The 20,903-nt window shown below is 45.7% G+C and overlaps 1 protein-coding gene across 2 annotated transcripts in view; it reads right to left on the bottom strand.

Moving 5' to 3' along the window:
- The window catches only part of LOC147690171 (cholesterol 24-hydroxylase-like), a 399,802-nt gene that overhangs the window by 171,064 nt on the left and 207,835 nt on the right, over positions 1–20,903 (bottom strand). For both annotated transcript variants that reach the window (XM_086937764.1, XM_086937763.1), the window contains exons 13-14: positions 6,044–6,154; positions 2,765–2,853 (exon numbers count right to left, since the gene is read on the bottom strand). In XM_086937764.1, the coding sequence (XP_086793890.1) occupies positions 2,765–2,853; positions 6,044–6,154 (200 nt within the window). The remainder of the gene's footprint in view (positions 1–2,764; positions 2,854–6,043; positions 6,155–20,903) is intronic.

Genomic DNA, 20,903 nt, shown 5'->3' with positions numbered 1-20,903 from the left:
AGGGATTGGGATCTCTGCTTTTTTCAGAAGAGAAGCGGTTCTGAGCAGCTCATTGATTGTGCTTCAAGGTGTCTGAGTGGTGTGGCGTTGAATACTCTGGCATCAAAAAAGAGGCGCTTGCCATATCTTGGGCAAATGCAGGAATTTTAAATGGGGAACATCTTTTAAGGTTAGGTCTGATCAAAGGAAATTTTTGAGAGGAAAGGGTTGGATTCTATATCTTCAAGAATAAGAAGATGGGTCATTTCGGTTCAAAAGTTTGATTTCATCCTAGAGTACATCTCTGGTGCAAATGTTTTTACAGTGGATTGTCTTTCATGGTTTGTTGACTTAGTTGATACTCATGTGTCTCAAGATGACATGGATGAGTTTTGGGAGCTAACGTGAAAGTGTGTGAGGTCACATTAGGTGCCATTAAAAAAAAGAGTGGAAAGAGGAGTTGAAAAAAGATGTATAATTACTTGAAGTAATTGATTTAATATTGTTGAATAAGGTGGACAAGTTAGTGAAACCCTGGTCCATTTCGAAAGGAGAGTTAACAGTTAGCAATGATGTATTAACAAGTGCACAAGGTTAATTCCACCTGTGTGTTTGAGACAACATTATCCAAATAGCACACAAAGTACACATGGGCATCTCGAAAACAAAACAACGCATTAGGCAAGATTTTTGGCGGCCAGGTCTAGATCTTGTAGTGGAAGGGCTGTGCGAGATTGCAATGAGTGACAAAGTGCTCAAGATAAGCGCCAATGGTGTGTTGAGAATTTCCCAAGTGTCCATGGGAAGAAGTGGCTGATGATATTGTTGGTCCACTTCATGGTGAACATCAGACACCATATTTCATTGTAATTTTAGATTTGTATTCTAGGTGGGTGGAAGTGTGTTGCATACAGGACATCTCTTCTAACATTGTGATCACATTCTTAGTTGAGGTGCTCAAAAGAGAAAGTTTTCCAAGCTACATTTTGTCGGACAATGGTCCACAGTTTTGTTCAAAGGAGATGGAACAGTATTTGGAGAGTTGTGGCATTTGTCATAAAATGTTGTCCCTTTATCACCCAGAGACTTAGGGAGCAATTGAAAGACTGAACAAAACTCTGAAGGAAGGGATACAATTGGCGAGGGTGGACAGTCTGAAGTGGAGGAAAGAGTTGCAGGACATAATTACAGCATACAGGTTGTCATCTCATGCCAGCACTGGTAAAATTCCTTTTGAGTTGTTTATAGGGAGATCTCCGAACACAAAACTTTATTCTGGGTAGATTTTTCTTGATAAAGGGGTGAAATATAATGACATAGGGCAATGGAGAGAAAAAGAACATCATCTTCAACGGTGCAGAATTAATTATTTTGATGCCCATAGGTGTGTTAAGGATCTTAGTTTTCACGTAGGAGACAGGGTAAAGATTAAAGCACCTGTAGTGTCAAAATTGGTCCAACTTTACTGAGGAGAAGCAAGTTGTAAAATTGTTCAGAAATGCGGAAAAACTAATGATGCAGGATTTAGAATCGCAGTCAGGTAGCCCACGCTCAAAGACTATAAAGCCAATCAAAGGAAGGTAACTTGTCCTCTATAGTTCCATTAAAGCGGGACATGAAGAAAGTCACAGGAGAAGTATGAGGTCCCACAAATCTCCTGGCTATCTTACTTACTATATTAGACGGTAAATAGTGCAGACATTTTTTTTCTTGCTTTTTCATTTCTTATTTACTACTGTGTCAATGTTTTTATTGTATAAAAGGGGCATTAAGGGTAATGAAAGATGTTATTAATTATAGAAAGGGAGAACTGTGATGTAACAAGGTTCTACCTAAGAAGGTTCAGGAGATTAAAATGTTGGGTGTTGAAGGAGCGATGGCAGTTGAGCTGGGCAGCTAATAGATGAGGTGAAATAAATAGTAAGTAGCCTCTTGGCATAAGGAAGAACCTACACTTACGTGAACATTCACTTCATTACTTGGGAGTTCTCGCTTAACTGTTTTCTTTAGAATAATGTTTTATATCATGACATTCTTTGTAGTGTTATTCTCGGTAAGGGTGTTCTAATTCCTTTACAGGAATTTTCTGCAGTGTGCGCCTTTGTTACAGAGCCTTTGTTATTGCACAATCCAACAAATCTTGGAGTAGTGGGATGTCATAAATGAGTGACCCTTAAGAGACAGATGGTGGTTTGCAGGGACAAGGACAGTCCTGGTATTTTCCATCGCTTAGGGGTGCACCTGCAGAATTGCTGGTTCAGGAATGCCAGTGAATCTCAGGGCCTTAGAGCTAACCCCCATTACTGTTGTAACAGCACCCTACACTGCTTAGCTCTGCGAAACCAACTATGTCACATATCCACTGCTCTACAGCATCCAGTCAGAGATACCTAGAAATCTTTGCGTTCAAGGTAAGGGATAAAAGGAAGCATCGGCCAGCTGTGAGCAGAAGAGCCAATTGCCACCCCTTTGCCACATCCTGCAAACAACTTGGCCATCATGATCAGAATTAATGATCACTCTAATTTTGACATGGCAGGATGTTGGCAGCCCACATGCATTAGTACTTAGGGGGTGAACTGGGAGGCCACCTGCTTCACCTCTAAATCAGATGGGCTGGTAAGCAGTGCTGGTGTTCATTGCAATGAAGCTACATTAAAAGAAGGCTGTAGAAACAAGTTCAGTTAATCCACTTAGTTTTGTAGTCTGAAATATTTCATGTTTTGCATCATGTTATATATTCATGAATGTGTGTATTAACAAAATGTATTAAATACAGACTTACTTTGGAGCCTCTGGGCTGAATCGATCTGGATCAAACACAAGTGGGTCCTTATACAACTTTTCCAATCTTCCCAGAGTGTACATACTAAACTGAAAACACAAGTGAATTCATTTTAGGGATTCAAAATAAAGGGAAATGCCCTACTACCATTTGATTTACTATAAGTAATGAAAAACATGTTATTTACTAACATACATTCTTACATCACTCAATCTGCCTTTTTAGGTCTCGCCTGAGCCAGCGCATGTGCTGTTCTGCCGAGACTTTTAGTAAGTGGGCTTTAAAAATCTCACCACATGCTTTATGTGTGGCCTAAAGCATGCTGTTACGTGCACGGTTACGCGCACAGGGGCCATCTGGCATTCCTCAAGCGCATCGCTCGCTGGCACCTCTACACTCGCGGGATGCTGCAGCTGCTTTCACTTTTGCTGTCTCGCGCACACGTGCACCACTCACATGTTTTTTTTAAATGTCCTTTAGCGCGTGAACACAACCCCCCAGGCTTGTTTTATTTGCATTTAAGAATGCTACCAGATTATGGTGGCTCCCTCATGTGCTTCTCCTGCTCCACTCCATGTTGCATGCCCCTACCCGTCCTCCCTTGTTGCTAGCCCCACACCTGCTCTCCATGTTGTTATTCGCCCTGCCAAGTATAATGCATTGGGGGTTAAACAAAAGCAAATGAGGTCATTTTCCTGCATCACCACATGTGCCCACATTGCCACGCATGTTTCAACTGCTTTCCTCATGGCTCGTTTATTGACGACAGCACTACTAAAGTTCTGCGCTGGGCCCTATAGAGTTTAGTTCCAGAAGCTAACGTGGCGCTGTTAGCATTCAGCTGATGCTCAGAGACCACAGAGAGGTATTGTAATGGTAGTAGACTCTCAGATGGAAGAGACACTTTAACTTCCAGCCAATCCTGCTTAACATAGTGTGTCAGAGTGCTATCGGATCCAGTCCGTGGCAGACAGTGCCCAGATCTGTGCCGTGCTTTAAAACAGGGGAGAGATAAGGAGAGACTTGTATTCACGCTATTTTTTCTTGTTCCTGCAAGCTGTTGTGGGGTTGAATTGACATTTTCTGTCTCTAAAAGCTATTTAAATATGATAATTGTTCCTACTAGATCAGGCAAGTTTTCTAATAAAATAGGGTTTGGGCTGTGGGTAGTTGTAGCCCTGCCTTTCAGAGACTTGATTTAACAAATGTTGTGCATGGTATGACTTTTTCTGTCTCTAAAAGCTAATGAAATATTATATTTGTTCCTAGTAGATATGGCACGTTTTCTGATAAAATAGGATTTTGGCTGTGGGTAGTTGTAGCCCTGCCTTTCAGAGACTTGATTAAACAGAAGTTAATAGCTACATGGTATGATGCTTGCCTTGTGTCTATGCGTTGCAAGCATGGCACATAGTTATGTGTGCTAAATCGACTTCATTTTTCTTTGTACCAAAAACACGGAGCCTGGTTATAGTACCAGCTTACACTCTTTGGTTAAACCTGGGTAAATCATCTCATCTCTCTCACTAGCCTTCATATTCCTCCTTTTTAGACTTTAGAAGATGTTGAAAATGTGTTGACTCCCACTGTTACATCATATACAAAAATCAAGACATGTTTTGTGTTTTTAGCCTTCTTTATTTGGTTCAAATTATTTAATGTGGCAGACACCTTAAGAGTAACAGATGCTCTTTGCGGCAGTCTTTATCAATTTCTAGCTTGCATCATTCGACTCCAATCCTGCTGTAAGTAACTGGTGTAAACTCGCACTTTGAGTACAGAGCTCGCATGGATGTAGTTAAATAATTTTTGATGCATGTTAAGATGCAGAAATCAAGCACATGACCTGTGAACAGCAGTCTTTCAATGTTTGCTCTTTCAGACCTTAAGAATCAATCTAGTATCACACACTACGCGTACGGGTCTTACATAGCATGGATAATGGTGGAGTGCTGAACTGAGTCAATGGGATTATGATTAACACAAAACCTTGCTAACGTAGTGCACTTTGGGGTCTTGCCAGTAACACCTAATTAAAACAAGCATTGGCATAGCCAATAGGTCTCGCCTTTGGGACCTTATAAGTGTTTAGCCATGCAACAGTTGATGTTGTTGCACCAAGGATATTGTGCTGTATAACTAAACACTTATAAGGTCCCAAAGGCGAGACCTATTGGCTATGCCAATGCTTGTTTAAAAGATGCAATAGTGTTGAAGAGAACATATGTTACAGTATCTTGCCATCCATTTTAAATATCCCAATTCACAGCACTTTAATGGTGCCCCAGCCGGTGGACATCTCTGACCACATACTACAAAGCCCTGACTAGGCTATCTACACTTTTAAAGGAAAACCTCCTATTACTTTGGGAGGTGGGATTCCTTTTCCTAAAGTGCCTCACAAGGTCTGTTCTGTTGAGAATCGATGGCTAGCCAGCCACCCACCAGCTCAACTAAAGACCTTAACCCTCTTTCCATGCATACACTTGCCCTACAAATGCTGTGATCTGGCCATAAGGAAAAATATAAGTAGGGGTTAAACTAAACAATTGCATATGTTAATAAAGAAGCATTCGAAAGGCGAACAACAGTGCAGTACAGGGGTTTTCCTGCCCTTTATTCCGGTTGCTTGATTTAAGAACATGACTGTTTCTCTCTTCCTACCAGACAGAAAGGTGATTTGAAAGGTGATTTAACACACATCAGTCTTTCTCCGGTGTCCTTGTCCAGTAATAATAAATAAATAGATGCATGCTGCACAATATCAAAATGGAAGTTACTATAGTTTTCTTCAGCACTGTTTCTTATCAATGTACTTGTGCACCTAGTGGCCGGGAGTGGGTGGGAGGTGTAATGGGTGAAACAATGATGGTGGTAAAAATAAGATTAAGTCTGAGTATAAATACAAGGGCAGAAAGGGAATTCCATGTAAGCTTGTAGATAACCCTTCCGCCTTATTTGGCCTAATTACCCTATTGACCATGACAATAGTAAAGCCCTGCAGAGTGGTTTGGGGGCTCTAATTATGGTGATGAAATTCATATGTGCTAGGAATCCGTGAAATATTTTCCATAATTCACAGTGGTGGTGGAAATAGCAGTGGGTTGTGTGTGTGTGTGTGTGTTTTGGAGTGTGTGTTTATTATTGGGCACACTGAGCACACATTAGTTCATTAAGAGCTAGCATAACATCAACCATACCCATCAGTTGTTCTCCCAAAATCTGCCATTCTGGGGTGTTACTAATGAGCTTTTAAAACCTATTTTCCACAAAACTTACAATTAAAATAGGATTAGCTGGAATTTTAACACCTTCAATGACAGTTTCATTCTCCAGCAGACGCATAGTAACAGGTGCTGTAGCATATAACCGAAGAGTTTCCTTAAGCACCTAGGTAAAGAAAGGGCAGAAGTAATCAAAAAATCACAATGTACAATTGTCACTGTAGACTTGTGGAAGACTGTGACATGCCATGATTTATGTGCATTATTTTACTTGTGGAAGCATAAATTTCATGTAATATCTATTCATGTGCTTAAATCCTAGGGACTCCAGTACTTGGTCTCTAGAATACATGGTGTTTAGTATTTGTAGCTGATATTCTCATTTCTGACCTCTTTGGAAATAAAATGTAATCAATGATTTCTAATGGTCTTGGAGTCATTCATTTAAGAAAGTACTGCACATGACAGGGTCAGGGTGACTAACATACTTCAAAAAGGGCTGGTCCATACAAGCATAACTACTGACTATGTAACTGATTTCAATTTTGATTCGCTGTATGTAAATTTCTTGAAAACCTGAAACTTTTACATGAATCCAATCCTCCTGTACCAATGTTAGACACAGAATTGTCTCTACCACATGATGTCAACTCACCTAACAAACAATTATAGGGAATAAAGAAACTCTTACAACAGTCACAATAAACAGAGACCCACAATGAACATGGTATTCCAGTCGAGGCCGCAGTTGAGGAGGGCCTGGGTAATGGTTTTCCTAGTGTTTACTGGGATCCACCTGAAAATTCTGTGGTAGAGGGTGTGGAAGCAGGATCAGGCTACTCCGTCGCCTTGTTGCTTCAAGGTCAGTTCGCTTTCGAAGGTGATGCTGAGGTTGCGTATATGGTCTCTGGCATTTGGAGTGGGTTTGAGTGCGGCTCCCTACTAGCTGTGGTCCCATAAGGAATTCTTTTCCTCGAAGATCAGTACTTCTTTTTTGCCAGAGTTAAGCTTGAGGCAGTTTGTTGTCATCCAGTTGGCTACATTAATCATGGCGTTGCAGAAGTTTGTGCTGGTAGTGGAGGGGCCTTTGGAGAGCAAGGCGATGAGCTGTGTATTGTCTGTGCAGGATTTGGTGTTGAGTAAATTTGGTAAAGAACAGGCCCCTGTACACAAGATTGACTTGCCTACTACAGGGAAAGGAACAATTGAAGAAAACAAGCCTAAGGCAAGGTGGTAAACAATTGATAGTTTGGGCAAAAAAACAAAGTGCGTAATAAACATCAAATTGGACAATTATACCAAACTTTTGATATTAATGAATTTATTGTATATAAAAATTGATTTATAATTTTTATGATATAAACTTTTTCTTATTTATTTAAAATGCATTAATTTGTCATTAATACAGCTTATTTTCATGATAAAAAATTAGTTTTGTACAGTACAAGTGTCAAGAGAAAAGATACAATAGACGTTTTTGGGGCTGATCTGAAAAAAATACAATGAATATACAAAACTGATATATGTTTTTAAATGTAAGTTTCTGATTTGTTAGGATCTAACATATCATATTCATCATTGTACACAGTATTCTCATCTATATTGAATGAACTATTGACACAATAGAGTTATGAAACTGGCGGTAGGAATCACTACACGCGTTTCGGCATTGCTTTCTTTAGGATTCCGTCTCAGTTAACACTGCAATGATGATACAACAACGAAACTAGGTTTCAATGCCCAAACAGAAGCATAAACAATTATGCTGTAAAGAACACATAAGGGATAGCTCAAAGGATGTGTCTTCGTAGAAACAAGCAGAGAAGATCCAGGAGTTGTGAACCATATGAGAGACAGAATGGTAAGCATCCAGATATTAAAATACATGCTGCCTTGAAATGACAGCAAAATGTGAAGAAATGCGCCCAATCAAATTCTTATGGAATAAGTGGAACCCGAGAAAACTAATTGGATTTATTGCTATGTAGATTAAAATACCTATCTGGAACTGTATGCAGTGGAATTCAGAACGTCCAGCTGGTCTTGGAGATGTCAGCACAGTAGAGTTTGCATCTCCTGTTTAGGTATATGGAAACTAATGTAACTGACTCTGTGAGAGTATTCGGCAGAACTCTAGTGCTCCACTATGCACAAGGGAATTGAGTGCCACAAATGATAAGCATCAGCTTAAATGGCCATGGTCCTGGCTGATGAACTTAAAATGCAAAAGATCAATGAAGTTCTAGCCGAGTATTTAGCGACATTAGAACCAGCAAGTAGCGACTCTCACTCTTTGAAGGCCTGTAGTGCCCTACACAGAGCATTCTTTGAGCAATTGGCTACCTTCTTTTACATCCCTTTTTCAAAGACCAGATACTTCATGGGTAGCCGCCTTGGAGCAAATCCGTGGTACAATGTAGACTGTAGGCTTGCTAGAACAAGATTGACCACAGCTATTAAAAATAGTGACCAAGTAAGCATCCGTGACTGCAGAAGGGCCTATAAACAGGTATAGGACATAGCTAAAAAGCTATGGGATGAAGGGAGAAGGGAAGAGCTAGAGGAGGCTATTGGTCATCCTGACCCTCAACCATTCTGGCTGTTAGTGGCCAAGACAAATTTTGAACGTAACCCTTCTTTAGGTAATACTACGGATAGTTTTCGGATGCCCCCCAGCATGGACGTCCAACAAAGTATAATTGTATTTACCAGAAAAGAGATTATGAGCTCCTTAGATGCCATTATACCTGCTAAAGCCCCAGGCCCAGACGGCATCCCAGGCGATCCGGCCCACACTGACAAGGCAAACTGGGCAACTTACTTCATGAACTGACACTGCAGGAGGAGTAAAGACAACTTACCGACCCAATCAAGATCCGGCGCAGGATACGCCAAGGTTGCATCTTGGCCCCTACCTTGTTTTCCCTTTATGTCAACCAGATTGTCGACCTTTTAGGTTGAACTCTAGCTGATGCCCCTTCATTGGTGAATCAGAAGATAGCTACTTTGCTTTTCGTTGATGATACCCTTTTGGTATCTAAAACACTATGGGTCTCTAGAAGCTCCTGGACAAATTTAAGGCTTTCTGTGATGCGAGGGGCTTGGTTATTAATACCCTCAAAACCAAGTTTTTGATAGTGAACCCTCATAAATCCTTTAAATGGAACCTGGTCCTAGATAATGTCCCTTTGGAGAGGGTTAGCTCCTTTGAATATTTGGGCATAGTGGTCTACGATAGCATGACCTGGAATAATCAGTTGAACAAGGCATCCCTAAAATTCTCTGAGCTAGAAGGGGCATTGCGGCGTGAGATTTGCTTATCATATGAGAAGCCCTTAGCCTCAGCTCTTAAACCCTATAGCTCAAAGGTTGTGAGTAGTGTAGGCTATGGGGCAGAACTATGGAGTCTGGTGGAAGCAAGGAAATTACCAACAGTTGAAAACAAGTTTTTTAGAAGTCTTGTATCCCTGCCCCATTGCACCACCTTCTTCCTTTGAAATTGGACCTGGTAGTTAGGTCTATACATGACCAAGCGAGTCTGCGCCCCCTGCTTTTTTGGTAAAGGTTGGTCACCACCCCAACCTGTCTTCTTATGTTGCTGCTTTTAATGAAGTGTCCGCCCTAGACAGGAACAAGAAAATTGGGTGGATAAAATATGTTAACACTGTTCGGGCAGCAATTGGCCTCCCTAATGAGCCTGCTAGCTCTCCACCACAGTACTCAAAGGACCAGCAAAAGCGTCAATATTGGCTATGGGTAGAACAGACCACCTATTCGAGGATTCGTCATGGTTGCTTAACCGATGTTTTGTAGACATAAAACCGTCGAAATACCTAGATAAATATCTTGATATTATCAAAGTGCCTGGGGACAGGAAATTGTATACCCAGTTTAGGTTTGTCTGCTTACCTATCAATGCCTTTACCAACCTTTGGCTAAACACCATCAGCCAGCCCAAAGGATGCCCATCCTGTCCCGACCCAAACGAAACTGTGGGCGATGTTTTCTTTGCACGTCCAGCCTATGACAGACCAAGAAGGATTTGGTTGGTCCCACAATGCAGACAGTTGGGGACGCATAGCCATCTTGACGCACTATGGATTTTTAATATTAGATACAAGACCATCCTTTGCATGTGCCATTGCAAAATTTCTTGGCCGGTTCTGGGCTATTAGGCGAAGGCTCCTGTCCACTTTTCCTTGTGCTAAGGACCAGCTGTAGTAAAAATGTTACGACTCATGGGTGCTTTAATCCCTAGGATCCTGTTTTTAACTTTCTTCTCAAAGTTTTCATCAAGATCTTTTTAAATTGTGGATATTGCAAGTCATTATCGCACTCACACTTTATTCCTGTTTTATCTTTTTTTACTTGATTTTTAATTGAGTACACACATAGAAATGCTGCATCTAAGCGATTTACTCTGTGTTTACAATTCTTATGACATGATACTTGACCATTTGAACCTGGTGTACTACATATCTACTTTTACTTTTGTTAACTGTATCCTGGGCCCCACTGCTAAGGAAGTATATGTTGTATCTTTTATGGTTTTACAACCAAAATAAATATTATGATGATGACTCTGTGATAATACCTATTGCTATACAATATTATAATGTAAACTTATAACTGAAGGATTTAATTTAATTGGGAAAACAGGGGGCTTTATTTCTATGTATACCAAGAAAAATAATATTCCAATTCATTCGAAAAATGGTACAAGGGAGACTGAAAGACTCTGTAGTGGAGACAGAGAATCATACATGTTAGAGGAGATCGTGGCGATATGTCTGATTTTACTATACAGATGGTTAAGATATGATGTTACAGAGATAACAAATTTCTTACCCTTCAACTAGCGGAGGTGGTTAAACTGGGCAATATACTTGAATTCTAATCTTGAACGCTCTCTGTGGACATGTTGAAGATCTGGAACGATAATATAAGGGACTGTATGGAAAAGCCGGAAGACAGAAAGATGGAAAGCTAATGACCTCTATACTCTATTTTTGCGTAATAAGATGCGTATTTTAGTATTCATTCTCCACTAATGACGCTGTTTTAAAAAATGAAAAGTCTTCCTTAGTCATGCTTTTTTAAAAGTAACCTGAGTTTAAAAGGGGCTATATATAATCACATAATACAAACACCATTCGCTCATGTCAGTAGTAACGACTGAGTCTATAATCATGAAAAGAAATGTTTTAAATTGAAAAAATTACAGGCAAACAGCTGCCTTAAAATCTAGCTGTTTCTAATGGGCTAGCCCTATGACTATTGCATAAATAGGTATGTGCTCTACAGTCCATCTACAGGGCATATCTCACCTGTTTCCAGATGCGGAACACAATTTCGCTCGGCAACCAGCTTTTCTGTGTGAAGCGCCTCTGAAAACCGGATATAAATCCTCAATCGAAACCAGAAGTAAAAATGCATGTGGTGAGCTACATAAAACCAATGGAACAGAACACTTAACTTCATAGATGGCTAAGCCTGGCGCCCATGGTGAAGATACTCGCATTATCGTGATGTGAATGTAAAAGCGACAGATTTAAACTATAACGACTAAATTGAGTGCATAATCAAAGATAAAGGCACATTGAGGGTAATATGATAGAGACATGTTCATTTATTTAAGACACAATATTTTAAAGACAACACACATGTGAGACCGGATATACATCCTCAATCGAAACCGGAAGTTGAAATAAGTGATGTGAGCTACAAAAAGTATAGCTACATGGCAGCCAAGTTGGAAATACTCATATTATCGTAAAGTGAATGTAAAAACAACAATTAATTCAACTGTAACAACTGAGTTGAGTGCACATCCAGAGGAAAGGGCACATCAACGATAATGTAATAGAAACATGTTAATTTATTTCAGACTCCAAATTGTTAGGAAAAAAAGAATGGGAGATAATAAACCCATTCTTGAATTTTGAGATATTTACAGCTCAGTACTCCTAACCAAAACAGTGACGTCCCTAGAGATGATATGACTAGAGGCATTAATCATTGAATTTGATTGTTTGGTGCCACGGGATCTCCAAATTGAGTCCCCCCCATGGCCGTTCCAAGCAAGAAAATCCAATAGACCCCCCTTCATTTCCTGATGGCTTCAATATTGGTCCTTGGTCTGTGTTGTTTTTTTTCCAATATCTTCTGGAGTATGATAGTTATCAATGTAATGTTGGACAATGGGTGCTGTTAATTTTTAGGTCTCGCCTGCCAATGTGCTTGCGCATTGCTGGCGAGAGATATAGAGGCTAAACCAAGCTCTGAAACCATCGCGGATTTCATCGAGTGCATGTGGTGCTCGTGCACGCGCTTGCCCGAGCCTCCTGCCTCCGAGAGCTTAGCTCACTTCATAGGGATCCGCTCCCCCGCCCACTGCTTCAGACTTCACGGCCGTCAGGCCGTGTCTCACATTTCTCCTCCTGCTTCACACTTCAGGGCCGCCAGGCCGTGTCTCGCATTTCTCCTCCCCCCTCTTCACACTTCAGTGCCGCTTGTTTTTTAAGACATTGCTTTCATTTGTTATCATGGCAGCTTCAACTAGCCCTTTCATTTGCTGTTAGCTTTACTTCACGTACTTTGTTTTCCTTTAAATGTGCACACACAAACTTATCCTTATTATTAAGTTGTTTAGCTTTAGAACTTCACGGTGCTTTGCTTTCCTTCGGTTCCGTTTAAATGTGAAATGGAACTTCACGGCGCTTTGTTTTCGTCGGTTTTCCTTTAAATGTGCACACACAAACGTATACTTATTAAATTGCTTAGTTTTCATTTGTATGTTTCGAGCTAATAAGTGTTAGCTTTCACAGCTCTTGGTTCTCCGGCGGTTTATTTTTAATGCCCGATGGGTATCCTTCAATGCGCACAAACAAGCGTATTTTTTCCGGTGTTTTTCATTTTAATGCCGGACGGGCCTTTAATGCACCACCATCACAAAGCATAGCTCCCAAGCCTAGCGCTGTTCATTAGTTTGCACAAATAGCGCCTTGCCTGATGGGTGCCCTTCTCACTGGGCAGCACGGTATAGTCATGGTTGTCACTATGCACCTCACTCTAGCCAAGCTCACCACTGTGCAGTGTGCCGTGCTATGCTAATCGCTGTGCAGTGCACCATCACAGCCTTTCTTGCCTAAGTGCACTCAACCCAAGTTGTGTTATCGGTGTGACCCTTCAGCAGCACCTCCACCCTGAGGGCCCCCATTCAGCCCAAGGCCAATAAAGAGCTGGAAGATAAGGGGGGCTTCTTCACAATCTGCAGTGGCGGGGACATTCGTTTTCGTGACGCCACTGTGCAGTGCAATAGGAGTTTCTTTAAATAATTGAGAGTGTTACACCCTAGACGTGAAAAGCACGAATGATCCAGTTTCCAAAACGGCAATTGGTAAATGAAAAGGTCATATCACCACAAGCATTATGTTTGGGTGTGTCTTTATACCCTGTGGCTCTCTATACCTGGAGAGTTTGTCAGCGTTGCTATTAATAGGTGCAAGATCAACTACATATGATTCTATTGAGAATAGTTGCACTTGAAGTGCCTGAGGAGTAGTTTAAATTTGGTTATTCATTTCACTTTTGTTTCTTTCAGCCAATTTAAATTCACTGTCATCACTTTTAATAATCAAGGCTGGCCACATCTTTATGCCCTCTGTTAGACTCGTTTTTTGTGCCTTTGTGCCCTCTGTTTAGACTCGGTTTGTGTGCCTTTCTGCCCTCTGCATCACCACATCATCACTCAGCGCTACCCCAGCATCACTCAGCACCACCACAGCATCACTCAGCACCACCCCAGCATCACTCAGCACCACCACAGCACCACTCAGCATCACCACATCATCACTCAGCGCTACCCCAGCATCACTCAGCAACACCACATTATTACTCAGCACCACCACATTATCACTCAGCACCACCACATTATCACTCAGCACCACCACATTATCACTCAGCACCACTCAGCACCACCACCACAGCACCACTCAGCACCACCACAACATTACTCAGCAGCAGCACTCAGCACCACCACAGCACCACTCAGCACCACCACATTATCACTCAGCACCACCACAGAACCACTGTGCACCACCACAGCATCATTCAGCACCACCACTCTGCACCACCACAGCACCACTCAGCACCACCACCGCATCACTCAGCACAACCACAGCACCACTCAGCACCACCACAGCACCACTCAGCGTAACCACAGCACCACTCAGCGTAACCACAGCACCACTCAGCGTAACCACAGCATCACTCAGCGTAACCACAACATCACTCAGCCCAACCACAGCATCACTCAGCGCAACCACAGCATCACTCAGTGCAACCACAGCATCACTCAGTGCAACCACAGCATCACTCAGCGCGAACCACCGCATCACTCAGCGTGAACCACAGCATCACTCAGAACCACCACAGCATCACTGGTTCAAATATGTTCTCTCAATGTTTTAAGCTTTATTACAAATGTCACAAAAAGATGTTAATATTTCAATTCTGTTCTTGGATTTTCGTCACAATAAAATACACTGAACATAAACTTCACAAAAGTTATTTACAAAGGTTTAAGCTATGGTCATTATACATTACAATCACTTTAATTTAAGTATTAATGATTTAAAAAATTAAAAAACATTGTTATTTGTAATATCAATACATCTAAGTCACGTAAATACAAAACATGTTGCATTACAAATGCTATAGGTGTCACATTTGCGAAAGTTATAACTATTGGCATTGTAAATGACAAAGCTATTAATTTAGCTATTCCCAAAACCAACACATAAATAAAAAAATTGTCATTTACAAGACCAATAGCTCAAACTTTCCTAATGCGAGACCTATTGCATTGCAAATGCTTGTTTAGTTCTGACCGCAGTTCTGTACTCTGTCAGACGTGTATTTAAAGATCGAGAGGTTTGCCCAACATAGCCTAAATTGCAAGCACACAGGAATAGGTAAATGATGTCCTTTGTTTTGTAGTTATAGAACCCTTTTTATTTGATAACCTGATTGTTAAATTATAATTCAGGGTTTCTATTGTTTGTGGACATGCTTTGCATGTAATGAAGCTGAAGTTACCTATAACTGGATTGAGTCCATCAATTGATCTTTGTGAAACAGAATTAATATTTTTCATCCTTGAATGAACCATATGATCTTTCAAATTGCTGTTTCTCTGCTAAGCAAATAGGGGTTTTGGCAATCGTTCGGGGATTGGCTGATTGATGTTAAGGATGTGCCAACTAGAACAGACCGCTTGTCGAATTCTTTCATTTGCCATAGAGTATTGTGTTACTGTTTGTAAGTAAATGCGGTCTATCGTAATATCATGCTCTTTTCATGGAGTCTCTCATCCATTTTTTGGGGTAGCTTCGTATGAGAAACTTCTCTTTAATACTGATGGCTTTGATGTCAAAATCTTTGATGCTCGTGCAGTTACGTAGAAGACGGAGAAATTGCTCAAAAATATGCTGTTTTATTGTGCAGGAGGATAAAAGGTGGTATAATGGAGCAAGGTGTTACGTGCTGTAGATTTTGTGTAAAGGTCTACACCTAGTCTTCCATCTACGTCTTTGACGACAATGTCCAGGAATTTCACCTGGTTCTACTTCACATAGGTTTAACCCTTCCAAAAAAGCAGCCAGGCTGGCCAAGATGGCGGTGTGAGCGGACGTGCTCTGCCGAGCTCCCGCCGCCGGTCGCCGTATCTTAGCACTATCACAGCACCTGCCCCGGCCCCGGAGGTCCCCTGGAGTGCCTGACATCGGTGTTGCTGTGGCGGAGGCACTGGCGGTGAGAGCTGACGACTGACGGCGGCTGGTTCCCACCGAGACCGCCCGGCGCTGCTGCAGCCGTTGGGGCCTAGCGGGAGCGAAGCAACGAGAGCGAGGCCGTGGTGGGCGGAGCCCGAAGGCCGCCTCGGTGGTGCTCCGAGCAGGCGGCTGTGGTGACGGCGGGTCCGGCCCGCGCGGCGGTGCGCGAGGCCTCGGGCAATCCCCTAGCGGAGGCTTCTGCGGGCCTGCCGTCACCCCCGGAGGACGGAACTGCCCCAGCCCTGATGACTGCCAAACCGCCACGGTACGCCGGCAGAGAGGATCGCGGCACCTGCAGAACCCGGCCCACGTACAGAGGTGAGGTGCAGGGGTTGGAGGGACGACCCCCAGCGCCCAGAGGGGCAGAACTGGAGGAGAGGGGGTAGCGAGGGGACTAGAGCAGGAGCACCGGTCACCCCACACTGCAGAGCACTCGCTTTGCTCTCCGCCCGGCGGTGGCCGAACGACACATGGGCCCGCCATTTTGTAGAACCCACTGCCGCGACTTGGTCGGCACCTTCTGTTGGCCCTACGCTCCCCTCCTCCGCAGCCTGATACCACCACCCTGCACCTCTGAAGACAGGCGCAGGGCCAGACACTTGCCCACACTTGGCAGCAAGCGATGAGCAGCGGAGGCCCGACCTGCCCAGAGGCCGCTAGCACGTGGCTGGAAGCTACCTTGAGCCCGCACGTTGGAGCTAAGGCCTGCGCCTAGAACCTCTACTGCCCGCGCGGCGACCCGTGGCCCCGGGCCCGCCCGGTCTCTTCAGTGTTGGCCTGACTTCTAGTATCTGGACTCGCTGATCCTTGGGCCGCTCACGTGCCTGACTCTGCGGGACATTGGCGCACTTGGGGTTCTGTGTCTCGCAAGCCACCGAAGCTAGCGGCGACTGATCGGTGCACTGGAGTGGGCCCCACGGGGTCATGTCCAACGAGAGGACCGGGAAAGACCGCACCATCACAGAGCTCTTCACCCCTGGCACGATGGGGAAACGGACGGACGTCGCGACGGCCGGCCACCAGGTGACCTCCGAGAAAAAGGCCTCGGACTCGCCGTCCTTGGGGAAGGCAGACCCAGAGGGCCCTGTTACGCGCTCCTTCTTGGAGTCCCTGTTTACCGGACTGCGCAAGGACATCCACGCCCTGAAGAAGGAACTCCAGGAGGAAATAAAGGAGGGGCGCCGCGACACTGACGCCATTGGAGAGAGAGTGGCTGATCTGGAGACGAAAAGCGACACGAGGGACGCGGAACTTTAGCATTGCGGTAAGAACTGGTACGCATACATGACCAACAGGTGGACCTCCAAACTCATGCTGAGGACTTGGAGAACCGCTCCAGGAGACACAACATCAGGATTAGGGGAGTGAAGCACTCTCCGGACACGGAGGATCTCTTTCAATTCACCCGGGGGCTGTTCAACCACATTCTGGGTCGGCCGGCGGACTCCCCCCTGGGACTGGACAGGGTCCACCGGACTGGCCCACCTAGAGCGAACGCGGCCCATCCAGCAGACATCCTGGTGTGTGTGCAAGACTTTAGAACCAAGGAAGAGATCCTCAACAAGGCGCGCCAGATGGCGCCAGTCACCTTTGGCAAGCACTCCCCGGCCCTGTATCAGGACCTCGCGGCCCTTACCCTGGAGAAGCGGCGCATCTTTCGGCCGGTCACGGCGGAACTACGAAAACGCAATATCTCTTACAGCTGGGGGCACCCCTTCCGCCTGGTGTTCAAGCTAGGCAACAACCTCCACCAACTGCGTTCTCTCAGGGAGACCTGTGATCTCCTGGGCATTGAGATGCCGACAGTGGACGAGGACCCCGCGGGTGGGGGTGCTGCTGGAGAAGACACAACCGGGCGATGGAAGCAGCAATGATGCCGCCACAGACCGCGGCGCCCCGCAGCAACGGAGATAGAAGAGGGTCAACGAGCGGCGGTGGAATCCGTAGCACAGGGCTTGGTGAAGCCGGACATTGGCTGACCCCCAACCTGATAGAGCTGTGGCACGGACGGATTCGGTGAGGCCGGGGCTGCTTGAACCGGCGGCGGGGGCAGAGGCTTCGGACTTCGCACACTTTCCCTGCTGAAATCTGAAAATTCACCCACAACGGCAGATGGGGAACAGCTTTGTCCGACAACACCGTTGCCACTGCCTACGCGTCAAGGATACAACTTGCCACGGGTCCAGTGGACTGCTACCTGGACCTGGGACTGTGTTTGATCGAACTCTTTTCATAGTTGGGATAAGGGGACAGGGGGTGGGCCGGGAGGGGAGAGTTGCGCATGTTGGGGTTGGGGGGGGTTGAGATGGAGGGCTCTCCTTGTCCGGGGGTTTTAGCCATGCAGATGAGGTCGGCGAGCACACCCGCACCGAGCAAGATATTGTTCTATGGCTCACGCCCGCAACCCGGAGGCGAGGCCCAGCACCGTCCGTACTGCTCCCGCCATGACACGTCACTTGACTATACTTTCACTTAATGTGCGGGGCCTCAACAACCCAATCAAGCAAAAAGCGATACTGTCCTTCTTGGAGCACTCGAAAGCAGACATCTGCCTCCTACAAGAGACGCACCTCGTATCTAAAGACCAACACAGATTTAAATCGCGCTCCTTTCCCTGGCAGTTTTTCTCCTCCTCCCAGAAGAAGGTGGCCGGGGTAGCAATATTGGTAGCCAAGTCCTTTGAGGGGAGGATCATACAGAAAGAGGCTGAGATCAAGGGACGGCTCCTCCTCCATAGTTTCCAGATTGCGGGCCAAACATTGCTAGTGGGCTCTGTCTACGCACCGAACGAAGGCCAGGAAAAGTTCTTACACACAGCACTAGAGACAGCCACAGCTACCGCACACCCACACTTGCTACTTGGTGGAGATCTCAACCTAGTGTTCCACAACACAACAGATCGCTCAGGTCAGAGACTCGGACAGATGGGGGCACTCTCGACATCAGGACACTCACACATTGCTGATCTAGGCCTCATTGACCTGTGGAGACACACTCACCCACATACAACTGCCTACACATACTACTCAGCGGCATGCAAGGCCTACGCGAGGTTGGACTATTTTTTGTGTTCCTCCCAGCTGACAGCACAGGCCAAAGACGTGGAGATACTCCCGGCTTCACTGTCGGACCACTCACCAGTGGTGGCAACCTTTCAGATGGCGCCCACAAAGACACTGGAGGCTTCGGGACGGACTTCTGCAGATACCAGGCACGCAAGATAGGCTTAAAACTGCGATCACTCAATTCTTGACGCATAATGCAAATGAGGACACGACTAAGGCCACTCAGTGGGCGGCGCTCAAGGCGGTCCTCCGCAGCGAAATCATCTCCATCGCCGCCTCTAACAATAGGGAAAGGGCGCTGAAAAGGGCCGAACTCACCCAACGGGTGGCAGAACTGGAGCAGATGCACCAGCGCACTGGGGCCGCGCGGGCGTGGCGCCAGTTGTGCACCGAGAGGAAGATGCTGGCTGCCCTGGACCAGGATGTGGCGGAGTATGCCGCCATGCGCCTCAAGCACGCATACTACACCAGGGGCGATAGATGTGGGAAGCTTTTGGGAGTAGGCTTCGGGCACAGACGCAGAGGCAGCAGGTACGCTCTCTCCAGGCTGCTCGTGGCAACCAGATTACGGAGGACGCGGCCATAGCAGCGGCCTTCGGTGACTTTTATGCCGCCCTCTATGATGCGGACCGCCTAGATCTGAATGCAGGTGTGGACTATCTGCGAGGCGCTGCACTCCCCTCCCTAAACCAGGCGCAGGCGGACTTCCTGGATCGGCCCATAGGCCTAGAGGAGGTCATTTCGGCGATATCTCGCCTCAAGGTGGGGAAATCCCCGGGACCGGACGGCTACACCGCGGCCTTTTATAAGGCATTTTGCCCACATGTTGCCCCCATCCTGCATGACCTGTTCAACACCTTTGATCAGCCCGGTGCCATCTCTCCAGACCTGCTCGAGGCGTCCATCTCCGTGATTCCCAAACCTGGCCGCGACCCAACCAAATGCGGCTCCTACAGGCCTATATCTCTGCTAAACATTGATCTGAAGCTCTACACCGGCATCCTCGCAAGTCGCATAGCACCATACATGCAGCAACTGATAGAACCTGAACAGTCAGGCTTCATCCCCCAAAGACAGACCAGTGACAACACCCGGCGAGTCCTCCACCTCATTGAGGCCGGCTCGCGTACGAGGCCGGGCTGCATGCTTCTCACTATCGATGCTGAGAAAGCATTTGACAGGGTGCACTGGCCTTACCTCGACCAAGTACTGCGGCACTTCGGGTTCGGAGACACCCTCCGCCACCGCATCTTTAACTGTTACCACCGACCCAACGCAACAGTGCGAGTCAATGGCCATACCTCCCCGAGATTTGACATCGGTAGGGGCACCCGTCAGGGCTGCCCGCTCTCTCCACTCTTGTTCGCACTCTATATGGAGCCGATGGCGCAGAGAGTGCGACACCACGAACTCATCTCGGGCATTCCATTCGGCGGAGACACGCACAAAATTAGTCTGTATGCGGCCGATATCCTACTGTCCCTCACCAATCCGGTGCAGTCCCTACGCGCACTCTTTGCGGAACTCCGTGCCTTCGCACTGGCGTCAGGTTTTAAGATTAATGAGGCGAAATCGGAGGCCCTGAACATCTCGCTGCGGCCGGACACCCTGGAGGAGGTCAAAGCGGAGTTCAAAGTGCAGTGGTCTGATGCCTCCATCTCCTATCTGGGCGTCCGCCTGACCCCGACGGTGCAAGGCACAGCTCGGACCAATTACGAGACACTCACGAAGAAACTCCGGGATCAGTTACGGCGTTGGAAGCCCCTCACACTATCCTGGCTGGGTCGGATCGCAGCTGTCAAAATGACGGTGCTGCCCCAGATTCTATACTTGTTCCAGACGCTCCCCTTGAGACCACCGACCGGGTGGCTTCAACAAACCCAAGCAGAGTTAACGCGGTTCATCTGGAACGTCCGACAACCGCGGTTCAAGCATACTATCGCCACTCTGCCTCCTGATCACGGGGGGGTTTGTATACCCGATCTCACGTTATACTTTCAGGCGGCACAGTTGCGCA

The sequence above is a fragment of the Lissotriton vulgaris genome, chromosome 9 (genome assembly GCF_964263255.1).
Source record: "Lissotriton vulgaris chromosome 9, aLisVul1.2, whole genome shotgun sequence".
Taxonomy (NCBI): Eukaryota; Metazoa; Chordata; class Amphibia; order Caudata; family Salamandridae; genus Lissotriton; species Lissotriton vulgaris.
The sequence above is the reverse complement of the archived record's forward strand: the minus strand, read 5'-3'. Positions and strand labels throughout refer to the sequence as shown.